At 40.4% G+C, this 18,637-nt stretch overlaps 1 protein-coding gene across 1 annotated transcript; it reads left to right on the top strand.

The window, feature by feature from the left end:
• The first annotated feature begins 1,086 nt into the window (after nucleotides 1–1,086).
• LOC129841989 (NACHT, LRR and PYD domains-containing protein 1 homolog) lies at nucleotides 1,087–10,143 on the top strand. The gene is made up of 10 exons (XM_055910368.1): nucleotides 1,087–1,222; nucleotides 1,717–1,754; nucleotides 2,643–2,707; nucleotides 2,840–3,054; nucleotides 3,242–3,498; nucleotides 4,151–4,285; nucleotides 4,411–4,543; nucleotides 4,645–4,674; nucleotides 7,227–7,509; nucleotides 9,002–10,143. The coding sequence occupies exons 3-10, from the start codon at nucleotides 2,700–2,702 to the stop codon at nucleotides 9,006–9,008; spliced, it is 1,068 nt and encodes a 355-aa protein (XP_055766343.1). The 5' UTR covers nucleotides 1,087–1,222; nucleotides 1,717–1,754; nucleotides 2,643–2,699; the 3' UTR covers nucleotides 9,009–10,143.
• Nucleotides 10,144–18,637: the final 8,494 nt, after the last annotated feature.

The raw sequence follows: 18,637 nt of genomic DNA, 5'->3' as shown, positions 1-18,637 counted from the left end.
ATTCACAGGATCTGTGTCTTTCGATTCGTGTATGCTGTGTATTTTTACGAAATGTTTGATGATTAGTAGTTAGGTAAACACGTTGCTCATTGTAATTATTCTAGTCCATTTGTGATGGTGGGTGCAATTGTAAACTATGCCATATACCTGAAATATGCACTTTTTTCTAACAAAACCTATCCCATACCATAAATATGTTATCAGACTGTCATCTAATGAGTTTTTTTGTTGGTTAGGGGCTATAAATATCTTAGTTTAGCCGAATTGGTGATGGCTACTGGTGTTGGTGGACAAATAAAAGATGGTGGAATATGCTAATGTGTTTTTAGGTAATAGATGTACATCTTTACATATTGTGTCTTCCCTGTAAAACATTTTAAAAATCGGAAATGTTGACTGGATTCATAAGATCTGTGTCTTTCATTAGCTGTATTGGACTTTAATGTGTGAAAGTTAAATATTTTAAAAAAATATTTTTTTTGAATTTCGCGGCACTGGTTTTTCAGTGGGGGGGGGGGGGGGGGGTGCCGCTAGCGCCACGCTGATCCTAGACAGGTTAATGTGTTCATTTGAACTTATCAAACAGTTAAATTAGTAGTAGTGGTGTGGTTTAATGTGTTTTGTTGGACCTACAGACAGTTAGATTAGTAGTAGTGGTGTGGTTTAATGTGTTTTGTTGGACCTACAGACAGTTAGATTAGTAGTAGTGGTATGTTTTAATGTGTTCTGTTGGACCTACAGACAGTTAGATTAGTGGTGTGGTTTAATCCAGAGTGATTTACAGTAGTGAGTGCATACATTTTTCATAGGTTTCTTTCCTACTGGTCCTCCTTGGGAAACGAACCGATAACCCTAACATTGCAAGCACCATACTCTACCAACTGAGCTACACAGGGCCACATTTTGGAGTTGACTTAGTGGGTTAAGTCACATTTGGGCAATGTACCCTACATAGGGAGCTGTTCTGTCACCCTTTATACACCCTTTGTACTGCTTATGAAGACTGTATGTATGCTATATAAAGCCTTTATAAATTGTATTTAGTTTAATCACAGTCTATCCTTCTGCTTTACCAACACCAGAGACCATGGTGGAGAGAGTTGGATCAAGCCTGGACCTGAGAACCCCAGAGACCATGGTGGAGAGTGTTGGATCAAGCCTGGACCTGAGGACACCAGAGACCATGGTGGAGAGAGTTGGATCAAGCCTGGACCTGAGAAATGTGAGTGTTTAAAGGTAGTCAGCGATATGACGTAGATGCACAAAGTAAACAGTGTAGTGGGTCAATTTCTACAACAAATAAGAGCGTTGGAGCACAAGGCTAAACTTCTCCGCTGTAAGAGAGTGAAGAGAACCCTGGCACATGGGCAGATACTGTGTGTGACTGTGAGAGAGAAGTCAGGCATCGTGCTCATCACAATATCTGTGGTGCTGTTCGTACATCATCATTTAGCTGACTCTACCTTTAAGCTCTCATCCTAGGATCTACCAGAAATCAGGCCCCCAACATCTACAAAACATGGACCAGAACGATGTTGTTTCCTGCTTCCACAAACATTAATTATTATAACACTAATGTCAGATTATGGTATGCTAATGAGTGTACGTTCTCAGACTGTTGCTTAGTTATATAAATTTATATTACAAGTCTATTTAATAATTATTAATTCATTATTACATGAGATTGTCATTTTCAATAACTACTTTTGACTTCAGGGATTCCTCAGAGCTGTAAGACTTGTGACCATGTTGAGGTAAGTCATAATGTCAATTCTTACTTTTACATACCTGCAGGAGTCAGGCACAGTCTCAAAGCCAGGTGTGTACTGACCAACCATTCATACTGGGATATAGACAGTCCTGTGTTCTGCTTTAGTGATATAACACTGTCTCAAAGCCAGGTGTGTACTGACCAACCATTCATACTGGGATATAGACAGTCCTGTGTTCTGCTTTAGTGATATAACACTGTCTCAAAGCCAGGTGTGTACTGACCAACCATTCATACTGGGATATAGACAGTCCTGTGTTCTGCTTTAGTGATATAACACTGTCTCAAAGCCAGGTGTGTACTGACCAACCATTCATACTGGGATATAGACAGTCCTGTGTTCTGCTTTAGTAATATAGACACAGTCTCAAAGCCAGGTGTGTACTGACCAACCATTCATACTGGGATATAGACAGTCCTGTGTTCTGCTTTAGTGATATAACACTGTCTCAAAGTCAGGTGTGTACCCACCAACCATTCATACTGGGATATAGACAGTCCTGTGTTCTGTTTTAGTAATATAAATACAGTCTCAAAGCCAGGTGTGTACTGACCAACCATTCATACTGGGATATAGACAGTCCTGTGTTCTGCTTGTAGGCATGCAGGATTTTAGCTGTTGTCATATTTTGTCATTAGACAGTTTAATAGATAAATCACCAGCATTCCATGTAACATTGAATACATACATTAGATTAGTTACTTTGGTTAATGGGCCAGTTTCCCAGACACAGATTAAGTCTCGTCCTGGACCTTAAAGAACTTTCTATTGAAACTTCCATTGAGCATGCTTTTTAGTCCAGCACTAGACTCAATCTGTGTTCAGGAAACAGGCCCCATATGTATTACTGACATGCTTGTCCTTGTTCAGGACTCCACACACTGGCTTCAGATTGAACCCTTGACTTCCACTGTCCAGGGAGTGACAATGTTCAGGTAAAATAACTACTTTTAACATTTCATTCCACCTGCTAGTGTATTTCCCCATTTCCTTTGGGAATAGTCTTCTAATCCAACCTCTCCATTTGACCATTGACCCTCTCTACCATATATTTTTGTTGCCCTCAGACACAGGACACCCAAAGGGAGTTATGAGTGCACAGTGTCTGGGCTCCGCTGGCTGTGTGAGAGAGATGTCATCCTGAAGTATCACTTCAGGAACTGGGAACCCTACAGTCAACTTCTGAAAGACATGCAGTACACACAAGCTGGTCCATTGCTGGACATCACTATGGAGTTAGGTGAACTGGAGGAAGTTCATCTGCCACACTTTGTCTGTTTAGGTAAAACCATATAGAAATAGTATTCAGAAAGACATTTCCATGTAACTTGAGTTTCACTTCCTGAGTTAATGAATTAACTATTCTGGGAGTTTGAGTTTACTGTGATCTGGTACTGCATATTCTTTGTGTTTTAGTTGGATGAAGAAGACAATATTTGTCTTTCTCTCCTTTTTATTGTGTTGTTCAGGGACCAACCCTTCCCTGAGGAATGAGATGAAGATTCTTCATGTAGAGGAACATGGAGTGTCTTTAGAGGAAGTGCATGAGGTCACCAGATTCCATGCTAAGATTCTCCATCCCAAGTTCTCAGCTATCTCTCTGATACTGAGATTACTGTCTTGGAACGTAGATGTCCACTGTGACGTGGTCCTCTATTTGGCAGTAAAAAGGTCAACAGTAATTTCAAGGCTGTACCTGCTCCTCAGAAACTCCAGTCAGAAAGAGGTGAGGCACTATCATTGAAGTGACAACAGTATGTTGAAATTTACTGAAGAAAAGCTGATAGTTTGTTGAAAATCTCTAGATTAGAAAGACAACATGCAGCTCTGTGAGAAATCTATTTCTGTCTCATTCATTTGAAGCGCCAGTAGACGGCACTCTTCCCTCTTGTCGAAGGAGAACCCAATGCCCCGGGGCAGTGAAGGGGACATTGCCCCGGGGCAGTGAAGGGGACATTTCCCTGTGTAAGGTGCATCTTTCAGATGGGACGATAAACGGGTGTCCTCTCCATGGTCACGAAAGATCCCATGGCACTTATCGTAAGAGTAGGGATGTTAACCCCGGTGTCCTCACTAAATTCCCAATCTGGCCCTCATACCATCATGGCTACCTAATCATCCCCAGCGTCCAATTGGCTCATTTATCCCCTCTCCTCTCCCCTGTAACTCTTCCCCAGGTCGTTGCTGTAAAAGAGAATCTCTTCTCAGTCAACTTACCTGGTACACCTTTAACATAATATCCTGGTAAAATAGAGATAGTAAACAGTAGTGTACACATTTGTTGTTGTTGACAAAAATGGATTGCTCAGTGAGCTGCATGTTGTGTGAATTACGTGACTACATTGTTCTGACTGACTACTACATTGTAAATTTTGTAGGCTGTTCAGGAACGGGAGAAAAATCAGCTGTCCCAAGGATATTCAGAATTGGTCCTGTCAAGTCCAAATGGGTCCTTAAAGCTGAACAGTTGGTTTGCACTCAAAAATCCCCACTCCACATCCATCAATCCAGAGGTGTAGTTTTATCAGGCTGAGGACATGAATCTGTCATATTGTATATGAATAACTGGAATATCATTCTATTTCACTATTTCTCTCTGTCTGTTGTCTCAATCGTTGCACCATATGGCCTTCTACAGAAGATTCAGCTGTTACCTGCAGACACCACACCAAGCTGTTGTAAGATGATCATGAGAAACACAGGGGTTGACATTGAGATGGAGTTAATCGGGGATGATGAGAGGACAGTATGGAAATCAGTGGTATCAAAAGGTAAGAAATACTACACATGAACAGTATGTCAATCATAAATGTCCTTTTCTAACAGATGCTATTAACATGTTTTATGATATTTTCTCTTGTTTGTTTTTCAGACGAATACAGCAAAGACTCTCATCCAATATGTAAGTTTGTTTGTTGAGGTTTATAAAACGGGTTACAGAGCTAACATCTCTTCATGTTGTGATGAAGAACACTAATGAAGGTCTTCATGAGTCATGTTCAGTGGGGTGATGAAGGTCTTCATGAGTCGTGTTCAGTGGGGTGATGAAGGTCTTCATGAGTCATGTTCAGTGGGGTGATGAAGGTCTTCATGAGTCGTGTTCAGTGGGGTGATGAAGGTCTTCATGAGTCATGTTCAGTGGGGTGATGAAGGTCTTCATGAGTCGTGTTCAGTGGGGTGATGAAGGTCTTCATGAGTCGTGTTCAGTGGGGTGATGAAGGTCTTCATGAGTCGTGTTCAGTGGGGTGATGAAGGTCTTCATGAGTCATGTTCAGTGGGGTGATGAAGGTCTTCATGAGTCGTGTTCAGTGGGGTGATGAAGGTCTTCATGAGTCGTGTTCAGTGGGGTGATGAAGGTCTTCATGAGTCATGTTCAGTGGGGTGATGAAGGTCTTCATGAGTCGTGTTCAGTGGGGTGATGAAGGTCTTCATGAGTAATGTTCAGTGGGGTGATGAAGGTCTTCATGAGTCGTGTTCAGCGGGGTAATGAAGGTCTTCATGAGTCGTGTTCAGTGGGGTGATGAAGGTCTTCATGAGTCGTATTCAGTGGGGTGATGAAGGTCTTCATGAGTCGTGTTCAGTGGAGTGTAATGATTCAGACCATTCAGACAGAAATACAGAGCCTTTCAAAAGTATCTGCATCACATGTTATTGTTTTACAATGTGGGATTCAAAGGGATTACAGCTGGTAGTCTTCTTGGGTAAGTCTCTAAGAGTCTTTACAGCTGGGAGTCCTCTTGGGTAAGTCTCTAAGAGTCATTACAGCTGGGAGTCTTCCTGGGTAAGTCTCTAAGAGCTTTACAGCTGGGAGTCTTCCTGGGTAAGTCTCTAAGAGACTTACCCAAGAAGACTACCAGCTGTAATCCCTTTGAATCCCACATTGTAAAACAATAACATGTGATGCAGATACTTTTGAAAGGTATCTGCAACGACTCAGTCTCTAAGAGTCATTACAGCTGGGAGTCTTCTTGGGTAAGTCTCTAAGAGGCATTAGAGCTGGGAGTCTTCTTGGGTAAGTCTCTAAGAGCTTTACACACCTGGATTGTACAATATTAGCCCACTGTTATTTTCAAAATTCTTCAAGCTCTGTCAAGATGTTGGAGATCATGACTAGACCGCCATTTAAGTCTTGCCATAGATTTACAAGCAGATTTAAGTCAGAACTGTAACTTGGCCACTCAGGAACATTCAATGTCTTCTTGGTGAGCAACTCCAGTGTAGATTTGGCCTTGTGTTGTAGGTTATTGTCCTGCTGAAAGGTGAATTCCTCTCCCAGTGTCTGGTGTAAAGCAGACTGAAGCAGGTTTTCCTCTAGGATTTTGTCTGTTCTTAGTTCCATTCCATTTATTTTCATCCTGAAAAACTCTCCAGTATTTGCTAAAGACAAGCATACCCATACCATGATGCAGCCACCACCATGCTTGAAAGTAAGGAGGCAGTTACTCAGTGATGTGTTGTGTTGGATTTGCACCTAACAAAAGGCTTTACATTTAGGCCAGAAAGTGCATTCCTTTGCCGTGTTTTTTTCTTCAGTATTACTTTAATACCTTGTTGCATACAAGTTGCATGTTTTAGAATATTTTTATTCTGTATATTTTGTATTCTTCTTTTCACTCTCTCGTTTAAGTCGTTATTAAGGAGTCACTACAATGTTGCTGATCCATCCTCAATTTTCTCCCATCACAGACATTGAACTCTGTAACTGTTTTAAATTCACCAATGTCCTGATGGTAACATCACTGAGACGTTTCATTCCTGTCCTGCAGCTCAGTTCAGAAGGACGACTGTATCTTTGATGTGTCTGGGTGGTTTAATAAGTAATCCACAGAATAATTATTAACTTGAACATACTTACAGAGATATTAAATGTCATATTTTATTACTGTTACCCATTTACCAATCACTGCCCTTCTTCATGAGGCTTTCAAAAAGATCCCTGGTCTTTGTGTAAAGTTGAATCTGTGCTTGAAATGCGATACTTGAGTGAGGGACCTTCCAGATGTTGTATCTATGGGGGACAGGTCCACTTTGACATTACAGAGTATTTTCAGTGGATTGATGACAAAACATTACAATTAAATCCATTTTAATCCCAGCATGTAACACAACAGAGAAATCCAAGGGGTATGAACTCTTTTGCAAGGCTCTGTATGTTATGTAGAATAGACAATCGTGTCAGCCAGGGTAGGCGTCAATTCCAAATAAGTCAGTCAATTCAGGAAGTAACCTGAAATTCCAATTCAATAACTGGAAAATGGCATCTATTTTCAATGACTAGTCGGAAGAAAAAAATGTGTTTAAATTGACTGACTTGAATATGAATTGACTACAACCCTGGAGTCAGCTCTATACAAGAAATGATTATCAGAAGAATGATAACTAGAGAGACTGTTAGATGTAGAAACAGCTGCTGTTCACCCTAAAGCCATATTCATTTAATTCACCTCCCTTCAGCATTAACACTCCCTGGGATTCCTGCTGAGGAGTTTCTGAAGAAACACAGGGCTAAACTCATTCAGGGAGTCAAAAACCCAATGCCGATAGCAGATGATCTGTCATCAAAGGACATGATTGGTGATGAAGAGTACTCCAGAATAACAGCTGAAACAACTGAACAGGAGCGAATGAGAGAACTACTGAATGCAGTCCTCCCTAAAGGACCAGAAGTGATGGGAGCTTGTCTCAAAGCTCTCAATGAACATGAACACCATCTTGTTAAGCACTTGAGTGAATCTAGGTAAGACCCTTTTCTTTTCTCCCTCCCTTGAATATGTGGAATGATTAAATATAGGTCAAATAAAAACATAGCTACCCAGATCAAAGAGAAAGTATTTTTCAGAATGGAAGCATGTTTTTGTGTTGCTGCCTGTAATAAATGTATCTTATTATAGTTCTATCATAGGACCATCATCACATCATTATCTCAGGTGTATCATAGGACCATCATCACATCATTATCTCAGGTGTATCATAGGACCATCATCACATTATTATCTCAGGTGTATCATAGGACCATCATCACATCATTATCTCAGGTGTATCATAGGACCATCATCACATCATTATCTCAGGTGTATCATAGGACCATCATCACATCATTATCTCAGGTGTATCATAGGACCATCATCACATCCTTATCTCAGGTGTATCATAGGACAATCATCACATCATTATCTCAGGTGTATCATAGGACCATCATCACATCATTATCTCAGGTGTATCATAGGACAATCATCACATTATTATCTCAGGTGTATCATAGGACCATCATCACATCATTATCTCAGGTGTATCATAGGAACCATCATCATATCATTATCTCAGGTGTATCATAGGACCATCATCACATCATTATCTCAGGTGTATCATAGGACCATCATCACATCATTATCTCAGGTGTATCATAGGACCATCATCACATCATTATCTCAGGTGTATCATAGGACCATCATCACATCATTATCTCAGGTGTATCATAGGACCATCATCACATCATTATCTCAGGTGTATCATAGGACCATCATCACATCATTATCTCAGGTGTATCATAGGACCATCATCACATCATTATCTCATTTGTATCATAGGACCATCATCACATCATTATCTCAGGTGTATCATAGGACCATCATCACATCATTATCTCAGGTGTATCATAGGACCATCATAACATCATTATCTCAGGTGTATCATAGGACCATCATCACATCATTATCTCAGGTGTATCATAGGACCATCATAACATCATTATCTCAGGTGTATCATAGGACCATCATCACATCATTATCTCAGGTGTATCATAGGACCATCATCACATCATTATCTCAGGTGTATCATAGGACCATCATCACATCATTATCTCAGGTGTATCATAGGACAATCATCACATCATTATCTCAGGTGTATCATAGGACCATCATCACATCATTATCTCAGGTGTATCATAGGACCATCATCACATCATTATCTCAGGTGTATCATAGGACCATCATCACATCATTATCTCAGGTGTATCATAGGACCATCATCACATCATTATCTCAGGTGTATCACAGGACCATCATCACATCATTATCTCAGGTGTATCATAGGACCATCATCACATCATTTTCTCAGGTGTATCATAGGACCATCATCACATCGTTATCTCAGGTGTATCTCATTCCTCCTTCTTCTCCGTACTTTCTGATCTCTCTCTCTTCCCTTCTCCTCCATCCTCTGTTTTGTAGCGCCTAATCTGAAGATGCTGAGGCCTGTCTCCTAGTCTGTGGACAAAGACACTTCTCCACCTAATCTGAAGATGCTGAGGCCTGTCTCCTAGTCTGTGGACAAAGACACTTCTTCACCTAATCTGAAGATGCTGAGGCCTGTCTCCTAGTCTGTGGACAAAGACACTTCTTCACCTAATCTGAAGATGCTGAGGCCTGTCTCCTAGTCTGTGGACAAAGACACTTCTCCACCTAATCTGAAGATGCTGAGGCCTGTCTCCTAGTCTGTGGACAAAGACACTTCTCCACCTAATCTGAAGATGCTGAGGCCTGTCTCCTAGTCTGTGGACAAAGTCACTTAAATGATTGTAAGGGAAATTGTAATGTTTGCTATTCTTTTAACAAATGTCTGTATTTTATTCATGTGCTGTTCTATAAACCAATGTGTGTTCATCAAGTGGCTGACTGTACAAATCCTCACTATCAGTAGCTGTAATTTGGCAGCAAGCCCAGATGATGTTTTGAGAACGAGATATCTCAGTTTCAAGGTCTCATCTTAGAGAGAAGAAGACTGGTGAGGTGTTGGTCTGTCAAATGCTATGAACCAGTATTGCGGTTAGCTAGTTGCGAGGATCCAGATGAAAAGGTTCAGAGTTTTCGGTAGGAATCCGGGGATATGGAGAGAAAAATAGGTCCTTTATGCTCTGGTTTGAGTCACGTTGTACGAACTGGAGAGAGCTTTCCGAGCTAAAGGTTAGCTGATGACCGCTAGCAGTGGTTTGCTGACTGGTAGCTGGTAGCTGGCTAGCTTCAGTTGAGGGATTCCAGATCCGAAGTAGAAATACTTTAGAAAAAAAAACTGATCCACTCCACTTTGGGTGAGGCGGGTTGCAGGAGAGTATTTAGAAGTTGAGGTTTAAGAAAATATTTTTAAAAGAATTTGAATAAAAATATATATAGAAGGGACACGACAGGACAAAGACGTCTGACTGCTACGCCATCTTGGATTTATGTTTGATCATTCTGTTGGATATCTTGGATAATGTTTAGTTATTTGTATTACTGCTGTTACCATGGCAATTATCTAGTAATAATTACTTTTAATGCTGTTAACAAATGTCAATGCTATATTATTATTTGTGCTATAAAGAATATTGACTTCATTGCGTTTTTCATATTGTTAAACAACATTCTAAGTCTGCTAACATTTCCTCATAAAATGTTACACATTTCAACCATTTGTAATATTTTTCATCATCATCACTGCGGGACTTTTATTTTGAAGGAAAATCACAGAGATCACAACCTTATTTCTTGCTAGGTCTTCTTACTGGCAGAACGGAGGTGAAGCGAAGCAGCGGCACCATTGAGCTATAATAAGAGACCCTTTCCTCTACTTCCTTATAAATGGACTTCCTGTTTCAACACAGTGGGCGGATTCAACACCTATAGGTTTATTGGTTGATATTTATGTCATGTAAAGTCTTCATACACTTAATACCAGTATTCAGTCTATAAATTAAGATTCTAACTAGTAAAAGTGCAGTTACATTTTTTATTTCCTGATTTGATTTATTTATGGTGATGTTTTGCAGTGCTACCAGGAGAGGGCGGTGTGACACAACAACCAGGTCTGGCTGAAGGACTCTAGACCAGTGGTTGCCAACCTGTGCTCCGTGGGGGTGGTGCAGGTAGTCTGCAATTATCTTTAGATTGTAGTATTTTATTATTCAAAAATAATAACAGGAGTATCAATGGTATTATAAGCAATTTTACATTCCTTTTCATGATACAAATAGTTTATGATAATAGACTTTTACAGGACTTGTTACATTCACATGTATTGACAGAATTTAACAATCAATATATTTGATATGGAAAAATATCAGCGACTCTGTGAATGGTGAATGGTGGACCTCAAGAGCTTTTGACGGTGATTTGATGGTCTCCAGAATGGGAAAAGTTGGGAACCGCTGAGCTAGTCAGTCACATCTGTGTGTTAATAAACATGATAGGATGGGAACTGCTGAGCTAGTCAGTCACATCTGTGTGGTAACATGATAGGATGGGTAACCAATGACATACAATGATTCTGCAAACCCAAAACAGACTGATTACAATGTATAGTATATGATGTTACATTGAACTAATCACAGTAATCAGACACCAACTCACATACACAGATAGACAGACACATACACTCAATCAAAATACATTCCTTTTAATTTAAATGTACTGCATGTATTTGACAGGGATTGTGCACATCAATCAACATTTCTGTAAATGTGCCAGATTTAGCCAGCTAGCTAGTTTTCAACTGTAGTCCCTGGGCAGGTAGATAAACATAACAAAATACATTAAAAAACATTTGGTAAAACATTGTGTATAGATGGGGGCTGATTGTCCTTCAGCCATTTTCAAGTCATAGGTACCTAGTGGAGGACTGACTGACCCTCCTGCTAGATAGGGGTCCAGCTAGGTACCTAGTGTAGGACTGACTGACCCTCCAGCTAGATAGGGGTCCAGCTAGGGACCTAGTGGAGGACTGACTGACCCTCCTGCTAGATAGGGGTCCAGCTAGGTACCTAGTGGAGGACTAACTGACCCTCCTGCTAGATAGGGGTTCAGCTAGGTACCTAGTAGAGGACTGACTGACCCTCCTGCTAGATAGGGTTTCAGCTAGGTACCTAGTGGAGGATTGACAGACCCTCCTGCTAGATAGGGGTTCAGCTAGGTACCTAGTAGAGGACTGACTGACCCTCCTGCTAGATAGGGGTCCAGCTAGGTACCTAGTGGAGGACTAACTGACCCTCCTGCTAGATAGGGGTTCAGCTAGGTACCTAGTGGAGGACTAACTGACCCTCCTGCTAGATAGGGGTTCAGCTAGGTACCTAGTAGAGGACTGACTGACCCTCCTGCTAGATAGGGGTCCAGCTAGGTACCTAGTGTAGGACTAACTGACCCTCCTGCTAGATAGTCCTCCACTAGGTACCTAGCTGGACCCCTAACTGACCCTCCTGCTAGAAGATCCACACTTCCAGGAGGCTGCAGAAGGAGAGGCTGTGTGGTTGGTCCTTCAGTAAGTGTATTGTTATTATAGAAGGATGTTTGTTTGACATTTTCTGTACATTTTTTGTGACCCTGAATTAAAGCAAAAGACAACAAGGACATGTTGAACCACCCTGCCTGTCTATTCTGCCTGGTCTCCTCACACCCAGGGGTTGACTACAATTGTTGATCTGAGGCTCTGTCCAAAGATAAGGGTCCAGCTCCCCAAGAAGGTTGATCGTCCTGGAACATGACTCAGTTCCTTTTCTCAACACCATGTCGATGATGACTCGTGCCTTCTCTGCCCTCTCAGCTATCCCCTTTAGTGAGTCCATTTCCTCACTTCCTTCAGACAGAGTGAGTTGTAATCCCCTAAAGAATCTATGGAAGGTCTTTGGTCAAGACGTCAACGTGGTGTGTATCTTTGACTAGCCTGACTATCAGCTTCCCCATCTGTATAAACAAGAGATAATTCCAATTCATTCCCTTAATTTTGTTTTCAAAAATCATGTCATGAAATTCTTCCACACAGAGACACTCGAAGTCAATCTGAAATGAATCGTTGTTTATTTGTCAGCGAGCTGGAGAGGTTCCAACCAATCAGGAGCTCTCCCTGGTCAGACCCAACTCGATGTACCATAGTACACATGTCAATCAGGATCTCTCCCTGGGCAGACCCAACTCAATGTACCATAGTACACACGTCAATCAGGAGCTCTCCCTGGTCAGACCCAGCAGTTGTCTTATATATGGCGATACACAGACAAGTAATATTTGCATGATTTAACATAATTAATTCATCATTACCATTTTGTTCCATTCATGTGACCGACCAATACTGGTTCATAGCATTTGACAGACCAACACCTCACCAGTCTTCTTCTCTCTAAACTGAGACCTTGAAACTGAGATATCTCGTTCTCAAAACATCATCTGGGCTTACTGCCAAATTACAGCTACTGATAGTGAGCGTTTGTACAGTCGGCCACTTGATGAACACACACATTGGTTTATAGAACAGCAAATGAATAAAATACAGAATTTGTTAAAAGAATAGCAAACATAATTTCCCTTCCATACATGAAGGGCACTTTTTGCAATTTCTGTATGATTGATGAGAAACTCCATATTGCAAATGTACGGTCCCCTACTAGACGTCCGCGAATGTTTCTAAACTTTGCCAACGGCGGTGGGCCGTGCACCGGGACCAGATCTTCCCGGGAAGTCATCGTACGAAGTCTCTTGGACATTCGGTTTCCGTTTTATAACATTTTCTAATTTTGGTAATGTTTCTGCTGTCCCGGTAAATACCACCAGGTGGCGAATGTAATCATATTGCAAATGTACAAAACATCACCAATCACGACATGGCCATTTCTCCTAAACGGAAAAGACTTTGAAGACGAAACTTGGTGAGCATAGGTTTGGCATAATGGGCAGTTAGCCCCGAACAAGATGGAGCCGAGGCCTCAACGCTTTTTGAGTTAAGGCCATTTTTCTGGGATTAAATTTCAAAAACGAAAATAGAGCGCTAATTTGACCTCTTCACGTCAAAGTACATAAACCTACGGTGTCAGGAAAAAAATAACCAGACATTTATCTATCGTAATTTAAGAGAAATCGTACAATTGGTGATGCTCAAAGAAATGTGTTTTTTTTCTCCCAAATAAGTTACAGATCCAGTTGCGGCATGTTCAGATGAATCCGTGAAGGTGGGTTTCGGAACTCTACGTGATTTCTGTGATTTTCTGAAATAACACTCAATCATTCAACCCTCTGTAAATAAGTCAGTTCTTAACGTAAAGACTTACAACTCAACATTCTGTAAGAGCCTACCCCAAAGAGGATATGTGTTCACTTTCAGCTTCCTGTGTCAACCGGAAGTGCCTTAAATTGGGGTCATTGGGGCTGTTTCGAAGGGTTAAAAAGGTCAGATCATTTCAAAACTTCATATATGTGACTGGGTAACCCTCATGAACTGTAAATCAATCATTTCTCCCATCAGATTTCCAAGAAAAGCTCACACACACACACACAGCTAGGACGGAGTGACACAGTGTGGGGCTTAGAGACATACAGAGCCTGCAATAGTTACCTTCATTCGAACTATCAAAGAACCGTCAGACCTAGAGCTCTGGAACTTTAGAAACCTGTTCTAGAGCTCAAGGTGATAGTGCACGGTGAGTTATGTGGCTCTAGAAGGTTCTCAGACCGAGAAACAGCCTCGTACATTTGCAATAACTTCAATTCATTTTGACCATTACGAAAATGACAACATTTAGAATAGTCCCAGAGTCGCAAGACTAGGTGCATTGAAACCGCCTCGGCCCATAGAGACGGACCCCAACGTTTCCGTCCGATAGCTCATTCAAGGACCCCGTAGCAACGCCCTGGAAAATGTGGATTTTCAGCACCAATTAAGATCGCTGCTCGGGCTTCAAATGACCTATCGAGCCGTATCTTGGGATTCAGCTAGGCCTACACATAATGTCAGAACTGGACCCGCAACTAGAACGTAACTACGTGATTTATGTTTTTATTATGCTTTAAACAAAAGGAGCTGTGAATTTTGAGCCTGCTCTAAAATATGTGATAGTTGGCTTCTAAACAAGTTGGAAAAAGTGGGTGTGGTGTCAGTTTGTATCAGTTTGGTTTCAGAATGATATCTAATTGACTGATGGACGGTGATTATCTGGCTGACTTGTGTCCATTTGCAATACGTTTAAACCGTGATAGACCACCACCAATTTGACATTCTGAAATCAAGACCAACGAGCGATGGAGAGGAACCACTATCACTGCCCGGCCATCCCGAGTTCATCGGGCCAGTCAATTTTGCATTTCTGTAGGAGTTTTGAGCATGTCAAATTTGTGATGGTAAAAGCCCATTGAAACATATTGCAAATGGACAGCTGTGCACCTGGTGTATGGAATGGGTTACCAGGAGCATATTTTTTAAATGCTTTTTAATGGTTTTAGGGGGGAGCAAGGGGTCTACGGTTGGGTTGGGAGCACCCCCCACCCGTGCCCATCCAAAAGGGTCATTTTGGACGTTTTTTAAAAAATCGTTAAAGAACAACAGAGTCCCAGTTCTCCCTCATCATACATGACAAATAGACCATCTAGGTTGATTCATGGCTTAACATAGTGCTATATATCGTTTGGGCAGTATAAATGCCATTTGGACATGGTTCACTGACTTTTGGGTTTGGAAACCGACTTCCTATGATCGTACATGGCAAATGGACATAACATCCTGATTTGGCACATTCAATACTTTCATATTGAATTTGGACATTTCTTATGGCATTTGGTAATGGTTCACTGACTTTTGACTTCGACTTTTGACTTCCTATGAAATCATATTGCAAATGGACAAAACATATGAAGTAAAAAAAAAATATATATAAATGACAATAAAATATGACGAAAGTATGTTCATACAGATCTTATACATGTATAATTGACAAGAAAAAGAAAATCAAAAGAATTTGGAAAAACGGTCCATTAACCTGTCTAGGATCAGCGTGGCGCTAGCGGCACACCCCCCCCCCCCCCCCCCCCCGCTGAAAAACCAGTGCCGCGAAATTCAAAAAAAATATTTTTTTAAAATATTTAACTTTCACAAATTAAAGTCCAATACAGCTAATGAAAGACACAGATCTTGTGAATCCAGTCAACATGTCCGATTTTTAAAATGTTTTACAGGGAAGACACAATATGTAAAGATGTACATCTATTACCTAAAAACACATTAGCATAATCCACCATCTTTTATTTGTCCACCAACACCAGTAGCCATCACCAATTCGGCTAAACTAAGATATTTATAGCCCCTAACCAACAAAAAAACTCATTAGATGACAGTCTGATAACATATTTATGGTATGGGATAGGTTTTGTTAGAAAAAAGTGCATATTTCAGGTAGATGGCATAAGTTACAATTGCACCCACCGTCACAAATGGAATAGAAAAACTACTTAGAGCAACGTGTTTACCTACTTACTAATCATCAAACATTTCGTAAAAATACACAGCATACACGAATCGAAAGACACAGATCCTGTGAATACAGACAATATTTCAGATTTTCTAAGTGTCTTACAGCGAAAACACAATAAATCGTTATATTAGCTTAGCACATAGCAATTAGCAGCCCAGCATTGATTCTAGCCAAAGTGAGCGATAAAAGTCAACATCGCCAAAAGATATTAATTTTTTCACTAACCTTCTCAGAATTCTTCCGATGACACTCCTGTAACATCACATTACAACATGCATATACAGTTTGATCGAAAATGTTTATATTTAGCCACCAAAATCATGGTTAGACAATGTGAAATGTAGACAAGCTGGTAAAGAAAAAGTCCTTGCGCCACTTAGACAGTGATCTACTCTTATACATAAATACTCATGAACGTGACTAAAAAATATAGGGTGGACAGGGATTGATAGACAATTTAATTCTTAATACAATTGCGTTATTACATTTTTTAATTTATCCTTACTTTTCAATACAGTTTGCGCCAAGCGAAGCTACGTCAAAAAACATGGCGTCCTAAGCCACTAAAATGTTTCGACAGAAACACGATTTATCATAATAAAAATGTCCTACCTTGAGCTGTTCTTCCATCAGTATCTTGGGCAAAGGATCCTTTCTTGGGAGGAATCGTCTTTTGGTGGAAAGCTGTCCTCTTGCCATGTGAAAATGCCAACTGCGTTCGGGATGAACTGAAAGCGTGTCCACCTATTCACAGCGTTAAAGAAATAAATGTCCCAAAATCGCACTAAACGGCTATAAATTGCTATAAAACGCTTTAAATTAACTACCTTATGATGTTTTTAACTCCTATAACGAGTGAAAAGATGACCGGAGAAATATAACAGGCTAAACTAACGCTTGGAACAGGAGAGGGTCGGTGTCTTCCACGCGCGTTACGCAGCAAGAAAAGACTTGCTAGCTAAAGGTTTTTTTCATTTGTAGTGCCTGTGAACGCGCAATCGACCCCATTGGAATCGTCATCACGTAAAGGCATCCAGGGGAAGACGTAAGAAGTGTCCGTGTAGTCATAGCAATGACAGTGCCCTTTTAACTGACTTCAGAAGAGTGGCCAACATTTCTCAAATCTGACTCCATGTCAGGGAAATTGCTGTAGAATGGGCTCTGTTCCACTTAGAGACAAAATTTCAACTCCTATAGAAACTATAGACTGTTTTCTATCCAATAATAATAATAATATGCATATTGTACGATCAAGGATTTTGTGGGAAGCCGTTTCAAAAATTAGCCAAATTAGCATAAATAGTCTAAACAGCGCCCCCATCCCCAACAGGTTAACCTGTCTAGGATCAGTGTGGCGCTAGCGGCACACACCCCCCCCCACTGAAAAACCAGTGCCGCGAAATTCAAAAAAAATATTTTTTTAAAATATTTAACTTTCACACATTAAAGTCCAAAACAGCTAATGAAAGACACAGATCTTGTGAATCCAGTCAACATGTCCGATTTTTAAAATGTTTTACAGGGAAGACACAATATGTAAAGATGTACATCTATTACCTAAAAACACATTAGCATAATCCACCATCTTTTATTTGTCCACCAACACCAGTAGCTATCACCAATTCGGCTAAACTAAGATATTTATAGCCCCTAACCAACAAAAAAACTCATCAGATGACAGTCTGATAACATATTTATGGTATGGGATAGGTTTTGTTAGAAAAAAGTGCATATTTCAGGTAGATGGCATAGGTTACAATTGCACCCACCGTCACAAATGGAATAGAAAAACTACTTAGAGCAACGTGTTTACCTACTTACTAATCATCAAACATTTCGTAAAAATACACAGCATACACGAATCGAAAGACACAGATCCTGTGAATACAGACAATATTTCAGATTTTCTAAGTGTCTTACAGCGAAAACACAATAAATCGTTATATTAGCATAGCACATAGCACATAGCAGCCCAGCATTGATTCTAGCCAAAGTGAGCGATAACGTCAACATCGCCAAAAATATATTAATTTTTTCACTAACCTTCTCAGAATTCTTCAGATGACACTCCTGTAACATCATATTACACATTCCATATAGAGTTTGATCGAAAACGTTTATATTTAGCCACCAAAATCATGGTTAGACAATGTGAAATGTAGACAAGCTGGTCAGAAAAAGTCCTTGCGCCACTTAGACAGTGATCTACTCTTATACATAAATACTCATAAACGTGACTAAAAAATATAGGGTGGACAGGGATTGATAGACAATTTAATTCTTAATACAATTGCGGAATAACATTTTTTAATTTATCCTTACTTTTCAATACAGTTTGCGCCAAGCGAAGCTACGTCAAAAAACATGGCGTCCTAAGCCACTAAAATGTTTCGACAGAAACACGATTTATCATAATAAAAATGTCCTACCTTGAGCTGTTCTTCCATCAGTATCTTGGGCAAAGGATCCTTTCTTGGGAGCAATCGTCTTTTGGTGGAAAGCTGTCCTCTTGCCATGTGGAAATGCCAACTGCGTTCGGGATGAACTGAAAAGCGTGCCCAACTATTCACATCGTTGCAAAAATAAATGTCCCAAAATCGCACTA

The sequence above is a fragment of the Salvelinus fontinalis genome, unplaced genomic scaffold, assembly GCF_029448725.1.
Source record: "Salvelinus fontinalis isolate EN_2023a unplaced genomic scaffold, ASM2944872v1 scaffold_0005, whole genome shotgun sequence".
In the NCBI taxonomy this organism is placed as follows: domain Eukaryota; kingdom Metazoa; phylum Chordata; class Actinopteri; order Salmoniformes; family Salmonidae; genus Salvelinus; species Salvelinus fontinalis.
Note: the sequence above shows the minus strand (reverse complement) of the source record. Positions and strands in the feature narration are given on the sequence as shown.

Bases quoted from the DNA above. Each gene is read 5' to 3' on its own strand.
- LOC129841989 (XM_055910368.1), top strand. The intron at 3,499-4,150 runs GTGAGGCACTAT...TAAATTTTGTAG, and splicing joins GAAACTCCAGTCAGAAAGAG to GCTGTTCAGGAACGGGAGAA. The intron at 4,675-7,226 runs GTAAGTTTGTTT...ACCTCCCTTCAG, and splicing joins CAAAGACTCTCATCCAATAT to CATTAACACTCCCTGGGATT.